This window comes from Pseudorasbora parva, chromosome 23 (assembly GCF_024679245.1).
Source record: "Pseudorasbora parva isolate DD20220531a chromosome 23, ASM2467924v1, whole genome shotgun sequence".
NCBI lineage: Eukaryota > Metazoa > Chordata > Actinopteri > Cypriniformes > Gobionidae > Pseudorasbora > Pseudorasbora parva.
In genome coordinates this window covers 36878756-36895621 of record NC_090194.1, presented here as the reverse complement: position 1 = coordinate 36895621, position 16866 = coordinate 36878756, and the positions used below count along the sequence as shown (strand labels likewise).

At 37.0% G+C, this 16866-nt stretch overlaps 1 protein-coding gene across 2 annotated transcripts in view; it reads left to right on the top strand.

Annotated features, from left to right (window-relative positions):
* Positions 1–16866, top strand: part of unc5cb (unc-5 netrin receptor Cb) — a 313489-nt gene that overhangs the window by 229400 nt on the left and 67223 nt on the right. For both annotated transcript variants that reach the window (XM_067433972.1, XM_067433973.1), the window contains exons 5-7: positions 934–1114; positions 3954–4121; positions 5465–5629. In XM_067433972.1, the coding sequence (XP_067290073.1) occupies positions 934–1114; positions 3954–4121; positions 5465–5629 (514 nt within the window). The remainder of the gene's footprint in view (positions 1–933; positions 1115–3953; positions 4122–5464; positions 5630–16866) is intronic.

Sequence of the window (16866 nt, the reverse complement as noted above, 5' to 3'; positions counted from 1 at the left end):
CTCATTAAATATTAACAAACAGTAATGGAAGACGATAAAAAGGAAAATTGCACATCATATGCAATACTTTGTTTTTATCAGCAGACGAGTCCTTTAATGAGAGCAGGAAGCCATCAAGTCGGATGGTATTTTTAGAGCCGGCATAAATCAAATTATAAGAAATAATTTATCATTCTCTGTCTTAATTTTCTGCAGAATTCAGACGCCTCCGCCCATCAGTGTGTCTTTGTGTTATGATGCATTTTAGCTCATTTGATGATGATTTTAGCTCCACTGCAGTACTTTCTGCAATCATATTTTATTTGCTAAGGTTTTCGAGTGGTTTTCTATGTGGTTGCTATGGTGTTTTAGCTGGTTTCTAGAGTGTTTTATAGTAAAAAGAGTCATGCATCCTATCATAAACCTCTAAATGACCTGTGATTGGCCAGTCGTCTTCCTTCCTCTACTGATCTCAGGTCTGTCCAAGTGCTCTCCTGAGACCAGTGAAAGCAGAGCGTTTGATCATCTGCTGTTCCTTCTTGCCAAAACTGAGAGGAATATCTGCATGATTTACAGTCCTATAGCTTTAAAACAGTCACTTTCTCTGCAGACGTGACCTCGGGTTCAATACTGAGGCCGTTTGCAAACGGGAAACTCGTAATAAAAGGTCAAAGAGCCTGAAAGCACTTACAGAAACACAGTATTTACTTCACATGGGCCTGCGTGACTTAGTCAAGTGGAAATAAAGAGAGAATGTGATCGATATTGATGTTTTATGGAGCGTTTTCACACACATCAACGCTTCTGCCATGATACGAATTTATTGAAACGTAAGAGGGAAATAAGAGGAAACCTGCCTTTAAATCTGTCACCGTGATTTATGGATTCAGACAGGATTAACGTCTGTTCCTCCAGGCGCTCCTGTGTCTAAACCCTGTGTGTGTGTGTGTGTAGGTGGAGTGGCTGAAAAACGAGGAAATCATCGACCCTGCGGACGACAGAAACTTCTACATCACCATCGACCACAACCTGATCATCAAACAGGCGCGTCTGTCCGACACCGCCAACTACACCTGCGTGGCCAAGAACATCGTGGCCAAACGGCGGAGCACAACCGCCACCGTCATCGTCTACGGTACGTCTAAACCAATGATCATTTCAATCTCTGCTTTCAGCGTTTCAAACTTCTGTAACTTTGATAGCGTGAAGGCAAAGTCAGCGCAGGGTTATTATCGTCAACTAAAACTACATTTGAAAACTGCATGACACAGACCTGGGTCGAAACATTGCAAATATATTCGTTTCATGGTTCCTTTAGAAAAGTAACTGTTACTTTTAGATTACTTTTATCCGTATTGTAGATACAATACGGCTAAACAAATGATCATTTAAATTTCTGGTTTCAATGTTTCAAACTTACGTAACTTTGATTGCGTGAAGGCAAAGTCAGCGTAGGGTTAAAATCGTTAACTAAAACTATTAAAACATTTCCGTGATTAATTCTTATTGCGTAACAAAGACCTTGGTTGAAGCATTGCAATATATTAAAGTTTCATAGAAAAAAAGAGCAGTGTGCATTTTTTTTCTTTGCAAGGTAACCAAGTAGTGTTTCCATTAAAAAGGAACTGTTACTTAGTTTTGGATTACTTTTATCGTAATCATTTTAATCTCTGCTTTCGGTGTTTCAACCTTCTGTAACTTTGATAGCGTGAAGGCAAAGTCAGCGCAGGGTTATTATCGTTAACAAAAACTACATTTGAAGAAAGTGTGTGACAAAGACCTTGGTCGAAACATTGCAAATATATTCGTTTAACGGGAGCAAACTAGAGCAGTGTTATTCTAACTGTTAGATCAGATGAATTGGTTCCAGGGCCACAAACCAATTAGTTGGAACAAAAATGTGTGTTTATGCTTAAAGGTTCCTCCAAGTACTTTATTGATTGAACACAATTTCCTTAGAAATTTTCATAACTCACAAAGACTGATGCTTTTTAGGCTGTTGGAGCTTGTGTTTCCGTTAGCACGCCTCAGTCCGTCTCCTCTGAAGTTGCCTTCAGTCGGATCTTGCCATGAAATTCCCTGGAGCTTTTTGTGTGGAAATTGTTCCTCTTAAGAACAGAAAACCGCGCTGACATATTGCAAGTATTTTAACCTCTCCGCCACTCTGAGTGTTGAGAGAATAATGTGGTGTAAATTTCCCTCCTGAACGCAACACTTTGACGTTGTGTAGTCACACACTCCGCACCTGCTCCGAGTCTTTCAGGAGCTCTTCAACAAGTGAAAACACATCACCTGCTGCGATCGCTTACAGTTCCCCTACAGATACAACCCCAGAGCTGCCAAACAGATGTTTCCTTTTCTTTCGCTGGAATAAATTGACTTCTCACTCATTGTGAAGCCGATGTGATTATAAGTGCTCTGCAGTCTACCCGGGGATGGATGGATGGATGGATGGATGGATGGATGGATGGATGGATGGATGGATGGATGGATGGATGGTTGGATGGATGGATGGATGGGTGGATAAATAGACATAAATGGATGGATGGATGGATGGATGGATGGATGGATGGATGGGTGGGTGGGTGGATAAATAGACATAAATGGATGGATGGGTAGGTGGATGGATGGATGGATGGATGGATAAATAGACATAAATGGATGGATGGATAAATGGATGGATGGATGGATGGATGGGTGGATAAATAGACATAAATGGATGGATGGATGGGTGGATGGTTGGGTGGTTGGGTGGATAAATAGACATAAATGGATGGATGGGTAGGTGGATGGATGGATGGATGGATGGATAAATAGACATAAATGGATGGATGGATAAATGGATGGATGGATGGGTGGATAAATAGACATAAATGGATGGATGGATGGATGGGTGGATGGTTGGGTTGTTGGGTGGATAAATAGACATAAATGGATGGATGGGTAGGTGGATGGATGGATGGATGGATAAATAGACATAAATGGATGGATGGATGGATGGATGGATAAATAGATTGATGGATGGATGGATGGATGGGTGGATAAATAGACATAAATGGATGGATGGGTGGGTGGATGGGTGGATAAATAGACATAAATGGATGGATGGATGGATGGATGGATGGATGGATAAATAGATGGATGGATGGATGGATGGATGGATGGATGGGTGGGTGGATGGATAGATAGACATAAATATATAGATGGATGGATGGATGGATGGATGGATGGGTGGGTGGTTTGGATGGATGGATGGATGGATGGATGGATGGATGGATGGATAGATAGACATAAATATATAGATGGATGGATGGGTGGGTGGGTGGGTGGTTTGGATGGATGGATGGATGGATGGATGGATGGATAGATGGGTGGGTGGATAAATAGACATAAATGGATGGGTGGGTGGATGGATGGATGGGTGGATAAATAGACATAAATGGATGGATGGATAAATAGATGGATGGATGGATGGGTGGGTGGGTGGTTTGGATGGATGGATAGATAGATAGACATAAATATATAGATGGATGGGTGGGTGGATGGATGGATAAATAGACAAAAATGGATGGATGGGTGGGTGGATGGATGGATAAATAGACATAAATGGATGGATGGATAAATAGACATAAATGGATGGATGGATGGATAAATAGACATAAATAGATGGATGGATGGATGGATGGATAAATAGACATAAATAGATGGATGGATGGATAAATAGACATAAATGGATGGATGGATGGATGGATGGATGGATGGATGGATGGATGGAGAAATCAACATAAATGGATGGATGGATGGATGGATGGATGGATGGATAAATAGACATAAATGGATGGATGGATAAATAGACATAGATGGATGGATGGATGGATGGATAAATAGACATAGATGGATGGATGGATGGATGGATGGATGGATGCACGTCACATGAATAAGTGCGCTGCTCATGAATGCTTCTGTTCCCGCAGTGAACGGCGGCTGGTCGACGTGGACCGAGTGGTCGGTGTGTAGCAGCCGCTGTGGGCGTGGCTATCAGAAGAGGACGCGCAGCTGCACCAATCCGGCGCCGCTAAACGGAGGAGCCATCTGTGACGGACAGGCCATCCAGAAACTGGCCTGTAACCCGCTGTGTCCAGGTAAAGCTTCAGCTTACATATAAAAAATAAGATTTTTTTATTATATTTTTTTATCGTATTATATACATTACATTATCTTATTTTATTTATTATATTAATTATGTTATATACATTATCTTATTTTATTGAATATATTAATTATGTTATGTTATATACATTATCTTATTTTATTTATTATATTAATTATGTTATATACATTCTTATTTTATTGAATATATTAATTATGTTATGTTATATACATTATCTTATTTTATTGAATATATTAATTATGTTATGTTATATACATTATCTTATTTTATTGAATATATTAATTATATTATGTTATATACATTACTTATCTTATTTTATTTATCATATTAATTATATTATGTTATATACATTATCTTATTTTATTTATTATATTATATTTTCACTTTTTTGTTCATTTGCAATTTAAAATTTATCAGCATAATTTTTGAGTAATTTACAATTTGAGTAATAATTGTATGTTTTTGTTTCCCCTGTGTCTTTTAAATGTTAGATAGCCTGTTAAATAAAGGCTTTTTAATCATTTGAAGAAGAGTGCCTTGGAATTGCATCTTTGTTCAACTTTGTTTTTGTTTGTCTTTTAAATTTTAAAGTCAAATTGAAAATTGTATTAAAAAAATAATTAAATAAAAATAATCCCATATTTTCAATGTGCTCTCACCTTATTATATTATAATATTATTTTTACATTAAAAAATGTTCATTACAAATTATCAGTGTATAAATAAATTGAATATTTTACAGTTTGAGTTGGATCTTTTACCTTTTTATTTTTAAATCTTTAGAAAATAACAAATACATAAATCTTAATTCAGCATTTAAATAAATTTAATATATTATAAAATCATATACTTTTTATATTTTGTAATAATAATTGGAATAATTTGCAATTGAAGTGACAATTACATCGTTACATTTTTCAATCTTTTTAAAATGTTTTAAATTCATATTTAAGCATTTTGAAAAATCTTTTTCAATGTGGTCTAAAATGTGGCATATTGTATTCATTATATTAAATTTAAATTACACTTTTATCAGTATAGTACCGTAATTTAAGTAATTTGCCCAGAAAAGCGCTATATAAATGTAACTAATCATTATTAATTATTGTGTTGCACTTTATATATATATTCAAGTTATCAGCATAGTAATTTTATTTAAATTTTAATTTTAGGAAGAATTATTATATTATTATAGCAAATAAGATAACAAAACAGCTTAAGACATTAGTTTGCAGATTTAGTGTGCATTGATTGATCATTATCCATGGTCCTGGCTGGTGATGTGATGAGTGTGTTGTGGTGTCTTGCCCTCAGTGGATGGCCTGTGGACGGACTGGAGCAAATGGTCGACGTGTGGGACGGAGTGCACTCACTGGAGGCGGCGGGAATGCGGAGCACCGGCCCCCAAAAACGGCGGCAAGGACTGCGAGGGAACGGTTCTCCAGTCCAAGAACTGCACAGACGGGCTCTGTATGCAGAGTGAGTGACGCTGAACATTATTACACACACACACACACACACACACACACACACACACACTACCCCTAAACCTACGCATCACAGGAAACATTCTGCATTTTTACTTTCTCATAAAAACTCCTCCTGTGTGATTTATAAGCCTTTTGAAAAGTGGGGACATGGGAAATGATGGGTTCCGACTTTTTCCTCCCAATTTCAAGTTTATACCTCACATTTCCGAGTTTATATCTCACAATGTTGACTTTTTTTTACGCAATTCTATGTTTATATCTCCCAATTCCAAATTCAAATATCACAATTCCTCACAATTTGTACTTTTTTCTCCCAATTCCAAGTTAATACCTCACATTTCCAAGTTTTTATCTCCCAAATCAGTTTTTTCTTACAATTCCGAGTCCATTTCTCACAATTCCGAGTCCATTTCTCACAATTCCGAGTCCATTTCTCACAATTCCGAGTCCATTTCTCACAATTCCGAGTCCATTTCTCACAATTCCGAGTCCATTTCTCACAATTCCAACTTTATTTCTCACAATTCCGACTTTATTTCTCACAATTCCGAGTCCATTTCTCACAATTCCGACTTTATTTCTCACAATTCCGAGTCCATTTCTCACAATTCCGACTTTATTTCTCACAATTCCGAGTCCATTTCTCACAATTCCAACTTAATTTCTCACAATTCCGAGTCTATTTCTCACAATTTCGACTTTATTTCTCACAATTCCGACTTAATTTCTCACAATTCCGAGTCTATTTCTCACAATTACGACTTTATATCTCACAATTCCGACTTAATTTCTCACAATTCCGAGTCTATTTCTCACAATTCCAACTTTTTCTCACAATTCCGACTTAATTTCTCACAATTCCGACTTTATTTCTCACAATTCCGACTTTATATCTCACAATTCCGACTTAATTTCTCACAATTCCGAGTCTATTTCTCACAATTACGACTTTATATCTCACAATTTCCACTTAATTTCTCACAATTCCGAGTGTATTTCTCACAATTCCGACTTCATTTCTCACAATTCCGAGTCTATTTCTCACAATTCCGACTTAATTTCTCACAATTACGAGTCTATTTCTCACAATTCCAACTTTATTTCTCACAATTCCGACTTAATTTCTCACAATTCCGACTTTATATCTCACAATTCCGACTTTATTTCTCACAATTCCGAGTCTATTTCTCACAATTCCGACTTTATTTGACTTTATTTCTCACAATTCCGACTTTATTTGACTTTATTTCTCACAATTCCGACTTAATTTCTCACAATTCCGACTTTATTGGACTTTATTTCTCACAATTCCGAGTCTATTTCTCACAATTCCGACTTTATTTCTCACAATTCCGAGTCTATTTCTCACAATTCCGACTTTATTTGACTTTATTTCTCACAATTCCGACTTTATTTGACTTTATTTCTCACAATTCCGAGTCTAATTCTCACAATTCCGACTTTATTTGACTTTATTTCTCACAATTCCGACTTTATTTGACTTTATTTCTCACAATTCCGAGTCTAATTCTCACAATTCCGACTTTATTTGACTTTATTTCTCACAATTCCGAGTCTATTTCTCACAATTCCGACTTTATTTGACTTTATTTCTCACAATTCCGAGTCTATTTCTCACAATTCCGACTTAATTTCTCACAATTCCGACTTTATTTGACTTTATTTCTCACAATTCCGAGTCTATTTCTCACAATTCCGACTTTATTTGACTTTATTTCTCACAATTCCGACTTTATTTGACTTTATTTCTCACAATTCCGACTTAATTTCTCACAATTCCGACTTTATTTGACTTTATTTCTCACAATTCCGAGTCTATTTCTCACAATTCCGACTTTATTTGACTTTATTTCTCACAATTCCGAGTCTATTTCTCACAATTCCGACTTAATTTCTCACAATTCCGACTTTATTTGACTTTATTTCTCACAATTCCGAGTCTATATCTCAAAATTTGGAGTTTATTTCAGAATTGTAGGATAAAAACAGCAATTACCCTTTTTTAATTCTGAGGTGGAAGCAAGCGTTCACACTCATCTTGCACGTTGTTTGTGTAAGGATGTTTATATTCTCTTCCTGGATCTTTGCATATCTTTCTGTCCGTTCTCTCTCGTCAGAAGAGCTGTTGTCATCTTACAGATTGGGCTGAAATATATGTTGGTGTTGGAGAAACAATGTGTGTCGCGTCAGCCGCAGTGTAAATATATCCTCTGTGATGCGATCCTGGATATAATGACTCCACTCACAGGCCAGCGTTCAGCAGCTATATTTAAAATAATGATAAGGGATTATATCGTACTTACAGAACGTTTCATAATTGCTCCACGTCTATGATTACTATGATTTGGACCCTATTTTAAAACAGCACAGAGAGCGAGAGCGAAATCACAGCCGCTCAGTCTCTTTCTCAGCTGCTTTTCTAGTGAAGGCAAAGATTATACGTGTTGACGAGCAGTTTTATGATTCTTCAACTCTTTCAGAAGGTGTTTTAAACGCACATTAGTGAGAAAACAGAACATGTTCATTCATTAAAAGGGGACAGGTCACCTAAAAATGATCATTTTGTCAGCATTTACTCACTCTTGTGCCATTCCAAAACCATCAACTTTTTTTCCATCTATGAAACCCAAAAGAAGAATTTTAGCCGAATGTTCACAATGCTCTTTTCCATGCATTTAAAGGGTTAGTTCACCCAAAAATTACGATTCTGTCATTATGACTCCCCCTAATGTTGCTCCACACCCGTAAGACCTCCGTTCATCTACACACACAGTTTAAGATATTTTATATTTAGTCCGAGAACGTATGCAAGTGTATGCACACTATACTGTCCATGTCCAGAAAGGGAATAAAAACATCATCACAGTAGTCCATATGAGACATCAGTGGGTTAATTAGAGTCTCTTGAAGCATCCAAAATACATTTGGGTCCAAAAATAACAAAAACTACGACTTTATTCAGCATTGGCTTCTCTTCCGCGTTTGTGTTCAATCCTCAAATAAAGATTCAAACGGTTATGAATCAGCGAATCGATCAATGATTCGGATCGCCTTCAATCTCCGGATCGCCCTTTCTGGACATGGACAGTATAGTGTGCATACACTTGCATACGCTCTCGGACTAAATATAAAATATCTTAAACTGTGTGTGAAGGGCAGAGGTCTTACGGGTGTAGAGTGACATTAGGGAGAGGCGTTAATGACAGACATTTCATTATTGGCTGAACTAACCCTTTAAAGCAACCGCGTCTGTCTAGAATGATGACGACAGGCGTTACGTTTGCTCCCAAAAATCAGTGGGAAAGCCGGAAGGGTTCCAGCTGTGTCCAGGATGAGGATCTTTTTCCGCTGCAGATGTAAAAGTGTTGTTTTTCTGCTCAGTGCATCCAGTAAACAGTAACCTGATCCTCTGCTGTTTGGCACTGATTACACATGCAGAGGTTGCGAAGGCCAGAGGAGATTTGAAACGAAACGTCTCCCTCTTCTGAAGCGTCCCGTGTTTGTCTGCTAATCCTTCCTTCGCTCGTCTCTCTCTTTCTCTCTCTCTCTCTCTCTCTCTCTCTCTCTCTCTCTCTCTCTCTCTCTCTCTCTCTCTCTCTCTCTCTCTCTCTCTCTCTCTCTCTCTCTCTCTCTCTCTCTCTCTCTCTCTCTCTCTCTCTCTCTCTCTCTCTCTCTCTCTCTCTCTCTCTCTCTCCTGCCAGTTCAATCACAGTTTTGGAAATGCAAAAACAGGAACGACTTGGAAAAAGCAGTGAGAGTGTTTGCTTTAATAAACGTTGGGTTTCATATTCATTCTGATTAGGTCATGAAAATGAAGTGGCCAGGGGTCGAGGGATGCAGAGCAGATTGAATCAGACGTTGTTAATGATAATCAGCAATCTCATTACTAGTTTGATTTGGCGTGTAAATGATGAGCGAGTGTATCGATCAGAGTCAGGCATCATCTGTCTATCTCTCATGGTAGACTTTCTTCATCACTTTTACAAGCTCAATTTCAATGCATCATAAAACACTACAACTTCAGAGAAAATCATGCTTTTACTGGAAATACGAAATATCCTAAAATCCTAAAATTAACCATATGCTTAAACCAAGAACAAATATCTGCCAAATAGGTTCTGAAAAATCATTTTAAATATTGTTTTTGACCCCACTGGCAGATATTTGTCAAAGGGTTAGTTCACCCAATAATGATTTTTTTTCTGTTCATCTACACACACAGTTTAAGATATTTTATATTTAGTCTGAGAGCGAATGCAAGTGTATGCACACTATACTGCCCATGTCCAGAAAGGGAATAAAAACATCATCACAGTAGTCCATATGAGACATCAGTGGGTTAATTAGAGTCTCTTGAAGCATCCAAAATACATTTGGGTCCAAAAATAACAAAAACTACGACTTTATTCAGCATTGGCTTCTCTTCCGCGTTTGTGTTCAATCCTCTAATAAAGATTCAAACGGTTATGAATCAGCGAATTGATTCATGATTCGGATCGCGTGTCAAACTACTGAAATCATGAGACACTGGTGATCCGAATCATGAATCAATTCACTGATTCATAACCGTTTGAATCTTCATTTGAGGAGACTAAAGACGTCGTTACAAAGCCCATCTCACTACAGCGGCTCTACAATCATTTTATGAAGAGATGAGGATATTTTTGTGTGCAAAAAACTAAATAACGAAAAACAAAAAAACAAAAAAAATAACGATTTGAACCGTTATGAATCAGTGAATCGATTCATGATTCTGATTCACTGACTCATAACGGTTCGAATCTTTGTTTTGAAGTCGGCCCATCACTATATAAGTCGTTATTTAGTGTTTTTGCGCACTAACTCTATTCTGGCCTCTTCATAAATGATTGTAGAGCCGCTGTAGTGAGATGGGCTTTGTAACGACGTCTTTAGTGCCTTTATGGGTCTTGAGAGAGGAAATGACATTGGTGTCAATGAAGGCCTTTCTGAGCCATCGGATTTCAACACTAATATCTTCATCTGTGTGTGAACAATTTACATTACTTGGTGAACTAACCCTTTAAAGGAAGTGTATGTAAGTTTGTGGCCAAAACTGGTACTGCAATCACTATCCCCTCTCTCTGACTCGAGGTTGCCAGATTGGCTGCGGGATCAGCAGGAACGTTTGTAGATCTACAGCTGTGGTAACTAGAGCAGATCTGGCAACCCCAAACACTACTGACTTCGTGATTGGTCGATAGGTGGAGGGCGGAGCTTCAGGCCAAAACATCAGTTGAGGGCTGCTACAACAACTTTATAATGACAATATCCTGGCCAGACTACTGTTGTCAGTAGCTGCGTTTCCATTACAGATTTGCGAAAAACTTTTGCGATATTTCTTAAATGTCGATAAAAAACTGTTGCGAAATGACAGCGTTTCCATAGCTGCAGTTATGCGACTAAAACATATTACTTTCCTCTCGCGTTAGATCATTACAAAACGATGGCACTTGGTAGGTTTGTATATCCCATCCACCACACTAGCCATTATTTTAATTGGAAGGAGACGTGTGTGTTAATGGCATTAATGGCAAGGAAAGCCCCTTAGGTTACTTAAGCGGCACGAATATGAGGTGTGTGTGTGTGTGTGTGTGTGTGTGTGTGTGTGTGTGTGTGTGTGTGTGTGTGTGTGTGTGTGTGTGTGTGTGTGTGTGTGTGTGTGTGTGTGTGTGTGTGTGTGTGTGTGTGTGTCAGATCTGCTTCAAGGTCTTCATGATAATGTAGCATTTCTGTGTTTAGAAGCCAGTATTACTGTAATCCTATATTGTCTTTTATGAGTTTAATAAAGAACTCCGTCTCGTCTTCTCTTCAAACCGAACCGTCATCTGTAAAGAATGATCGACTTTTACGCGCGGCAGGTTGACGCATATAGAGTAGAGCGAAATGTTTGAGTTTGCATGTTAACTCAAATGTTTTTTTAATTTTTTATTTTGGCTAGATATTTCGTTTGATGGACATATGAACTGAATTTAGAAATGCTTTGGAAAAGAAAAAATGGCATTTAATAAACAAAATAATTTTTTGAAATGAAGACCGCGTTTGGAGTGAGTGCATGCAAAATAATTAGTTCCCTGAGTCCACAAATAAAAATAGACAGTTTATAGTTTATAATTATGTCTTGAACTTATCTGTATAGCTAAAAATGACAAGAGTATTGTAAAATGTTTAATCTCTCTTAAAGGAAGAAGGAAAAAATGAGAACGTCGGCGCTTTTATCGGCCGTGTGTTAAAGAAAACATAGCCTAACTACGAAACTAAATAGGCTACGTTTAGGACTAAACATTAGCCTGTAATATTATTATTTTAATTTATATGTTGATTATGAAAAGTGAGCAGCATGCGCAAGAGTCGCAATATGTTTGAGACCTGAGGAGTCACATGATTTTGATCACTTCGAGTTTTATTTTCTAGAAAGTCTTTCTTAAAAAACATATTTAGTTTTGTATAAATTGTATTTTTATTTTGGTCGATGTTTCATCAATTAATTGCCTGTTTATTAGATAAGAAACAAACTAAGATCGTCTGGAATGGATTGACGTGCGTAACTGGCCTGTTTCCTCGGCCTTTGAGTAAGAAAATACAGGCTGGCTCTTTCTGTTTTAATACATTTCTTGAATATATGTCTTAATTACAGTATATATAGCCTGTAGTCCTTATTAGGAGAAAATATATGTCCTTTTAACTACATTATCTTGTTATTATGACACAATTGAGTGGAAAATATAATATATAGGCCCTATGTTGCAGCAATGCGTCACCGCAACAGGTGACATGTAAATGCGAAAAAACCGTTTCCATTGCAGTTTTGCAAAAATGACCTTTTTCGAATCGCCTGAAAAACCACCTCATGAGAGCGTAAAAACGTTTTTGCGATATATGGGAGTTTTTGCGAAATTGCCGCGTTTCCATTGGGCGTATTTTCAAATCGCAATTTCAATTTGCGCAATTTGAAGGGTAATGGAAACGCGGCTCGTGATATAAGTTTTTGACATTAACATGATTTTCTTGGCCTTTTAATGATTCATTGAAATATGTTACAGTTCCTTTATCATCTCTGGTCCTTTTGCACCTCCAGTAAATGTGTCTTTAGGTGTTTGTGCTGGAAAATGACAATGAGAAATGTATTGTGGGCCGTTCTCTCTGCGGTCGAGTGATTTTGTTGAGTTGCTAACTGAGCTTTCAGGAAAACGCCGTGATCTCAGAGATTGAAGTCATTTCTGTGCCATTTGAATCTTCATATTTTCCCTGTGAAATGCATTGTGGGAGCATTACTTCTGTGCAGATTGATGGCTAGTTTGTGGGGAATATAAAACCCATAACGTTATAGATTTAGGCTCACTTCCCTTGATTGATTTTTTCCCCTTTCTCCAGCTAAAAGGGTGAAACCACTTATGTGCATGCTAATGACCGCTTCGCTGGAATCCACATTATCTGAAAGCTCACATTATTGCAAATATCACTGGACGTGAATTACACTTGATACGTGAACTCGCTCGTCCAGTTCATGCCGTTAGAAAGCAGTTACGGAGCGCTTCCTCTGCGTTAATGCCATCTTCCAGTGCCGTTTGTAATGTGTTGAGAGAGAAAGTTATTTGCTTTTTGAGTTTTTAAAGTGCTCAGATTGTGTTTGAGCTGCAGGTCAGATTGAATTTGAAGTCTTATCCTCCGTTTGGCTCTATAGTTTTAACCTTTCTCGCTTTAGCTGTGCGCTCGATGGGTCTGGCCGCTGTGTTTGTGTGCAGCTTCGGCTGTCTGTCTTTGTTATGATGTTGCTTTTCTGGGCTTTGGTTACTTAACGCACAGACAGATGACATTTTCTTGACATATCGATCCATGGAAAGGGCACGACAAACGCAAGGGCAAACACCGGCTTTTTCTTCTCACAGAAACTAAATCTGGTGCAGATTTTTTGCAGTTTGAAACCTAATATTTGCTCCGTTCCATTTTATATGAAGCGACAGCAAACACTAATAAAACACATCATGATATTCTGTGAGATATGTTGGAGTAACATGATAAAGTGACACCTCAAGTGCTTCTCAAACTTTTTTGGTCACGCCCCCTTTTATCCTATAAAAATGTCATCAAAATGGACGTTTCTTTTTTCATTGAAATTAAACATTTTGAAATGTTAAAACTGATCAGGCATGCAGCACACATATGCTTTTACTGTCCTTGTTAGGGAATTTTTTTACTTATACTACTTTTATAATGGCTATTATTGATCACACATAAATGACGTTTAACATAAGAGTCATATTTAATTTTATTATAGTGATAATAATATGCACACTTATTGCCTGAAACACATATTTATGTTTAATTTTTTTTTTATGTAAATGAAAAGAGGCAGGGTTGTGTTTTATATTTCGTTTGTTATTTATAATATATGCAGTGAAGATAATCCATATGCGTTGCCTGAACCACATTTGTGTGGCTAATAATGCACTGTATAAAATCATTTAAAAATAAGTTACCTGGTTGCCTTAACATTTTTAGTTCTTTGAAATTTTAAATTTGAGTTAATACAATGAACATTTTTGAGATTCGACAACCTTTATTAAAATATTATTAAAAGATTGTGTAAGTATATTGGGTAATTGTGTGTTTTATTTCTGATGACGGAGCCAAATTGTTCTATTTTCATGATTTATCACATTTTTTAATGTGGTTCAGATACAATAATATTTTGAGTTTCTATTTATTAAACAAATTTCCTTCATTATATCAACTCAAATTTTTTATTTCAATAAACTCAAAATTTTAAGGCAACCAGGTCTTACTTTTTTAAGTTAAACCAACAATATTTTTACAGTGTGTTTGTTAATTAACAGAAAAGAGGCAGAGTGGTGTTTTATGATATTTTATTTTATTGTAGCCTAAAATATATCGAGTGAGAGCGGACTTGTCGTCCCGTCTTCGGGAATTGGTTCTCCTGAGTTGAACTTGAACGCGAGACAGGCGGGAGTAGCGCTGAGAGCGTCCGTCATCCACACACAGCTCCTGGAGCGCCTCGACCGCGGGTCTATTCTGCTTCAAACACTCGTTTTATACACGTGTTCAATCCGCTGTGGACGTGTGTGTGGATTCAAAGTGTTCAAGCGACCAATAGACGAGAATTTGACGCTCTATCGGCATTCGGTGTGAACGCAGCCTCTCCTCCTCACCAACCACGAGAACAAGATATGGCTGATATTTTCTGCATTTATCTTTGAATGAGCAGCACCTGCCTGGGATGTCTGTGAGAGATGTCTGTCTACTGCTTTTCTCTTGCCTTTTATAAACCGATCCATCTTTCATGCGGAGTCAGTTAACCTGGCAGTTGTTTTTTTTATGTCCCGCGCCCCACACTTTGAGATCCACTGATTTACGTGAAGCTGAATGTCTGAATAATATTCATGTGTTTGCATTGTGACCATAATTTCATGACAGAGTACACAACTTCATTACTTGAGTAAAAGTAACAGTACTACTGGTCAAATATTACTCCGTTACAAGTGAAAGTTGTAAAAACTGATTTTTACTGAAGTAAAAGTACAGAAGTATTTTCAAAAGTACTTAAGTATCAAAAGTAAATTTCCTTTTTTATGCCAGCGCATTATTGTATTATAGTTGTATAAATGCACATTATGCCATCATGGTTTAAGCCAGTCAGTGACGCTCCATCTGACACACTAGCACACGACTAACTTAAACTCATTTAAATACTTGTAGAAAAGTTACAAAGCTGCTGTCACTTTAAGGCCGAATGCACGGATCCAATACACTGATACACATCTGATATTCTCACACTATTCACTCTTCTCTTTCTCACAGACGTTTATATTTTAAATATTTTATAAGACATGCACCAAGTGTATAGCAACTAAACTAGTCTTGTTTTGTTTTAAAAACTGAAACATACTTTCAAAGTATGGCTATGGGTGCACACACTTAAGAACCGTCTTCTTCCATTTTGCTATAAACTGCATTTGACCCTAAAAGAGTGATTCCTGATAGACTGTCTGAAACAACGACAACAAAACACCTTTTAAAGGGGACTGTCCAGCTCTGTTTTCATGCATGTTTCCCCCATAAATTCTCATTATTTTGAATTATGTATAAACTAATTTCGTTCTTTTTCATCTTAATTTTGGGCTGTAATGTGAGCTGAACGTGTGTTTTTGAGATTGACTGGCTGGCTTCAGGTCAAAGGTCACATGAGTTCCTCGCAGCACCACATCTCTGTCGATTTCACGCGCGTAAACGCTCCATCCATCAGAGCTTTGATTTTCTGTCCATTGATGGATCTGCCGGACCTAAATGAGGCTTCTGTGCCATCTTTCGTCCGTGCCTGCAGCTTTTTTGCACATTTATTTTCAGTAAGAAGTTATGGAAGCACATTTTTACCACATTGGGGGGGAAAATCAAGCTTTTGTACATTATAATTGTGGCATAAAAAAGTTTAAATTATGATATTCCGTATCATATTTATAAGGAAAAGTCGAAATTATGGCAAGTAGTAATTGCCAAAAAACGTGACATTGACCCGAGTCAAAATTATGAAGTTACTATAACATGAAAAGTCTAAAATTTGACCATAATTATGACATAAAAAGTTAAATGATGCCATTCTAGTTTGAAATTGACATATAGTGGCTTAATTATGACATTAAAAAAATGTTAAATTATGGCACTAAAGCGGAATTATGAAAGTCCGAATTATGACCGGGACGTGCGGCTCATATAAGCTGTGAATACTCTGCATATCAATGTGTGTCAATTTCGACTAATAATTCCAATTTAGTATGTCATAATTTAGACTTTTTTGGTCATAATTTTGATTTTGTCATGATTTTAAAAAATGGTCTCATAATTTAAACTTTTTTGTCAATTTCGACTAATAATTCCAATGTTGTGTCATAATTTAGACTTTTATGTCATTTTCAACTTTTAGTCAATTTAGATTTTAAATCATAATTTTTTATTTCTTATGTGTCAGAAATTTTTTTTTTACACAAATGTGACTTTTATCTCATAATTTTATGATTTTTTTATTCTTATGTGTTGGAAATGAGCTTCCAAAGGAAATGTGTTGGAACAGGAAGAAAAACGCATTCCATGGAAGCGCTCGCTGTCTCTCTCTCTCCCTCTCTCTCACACACACACACACACACTCTCACACACACACACACACACACACAC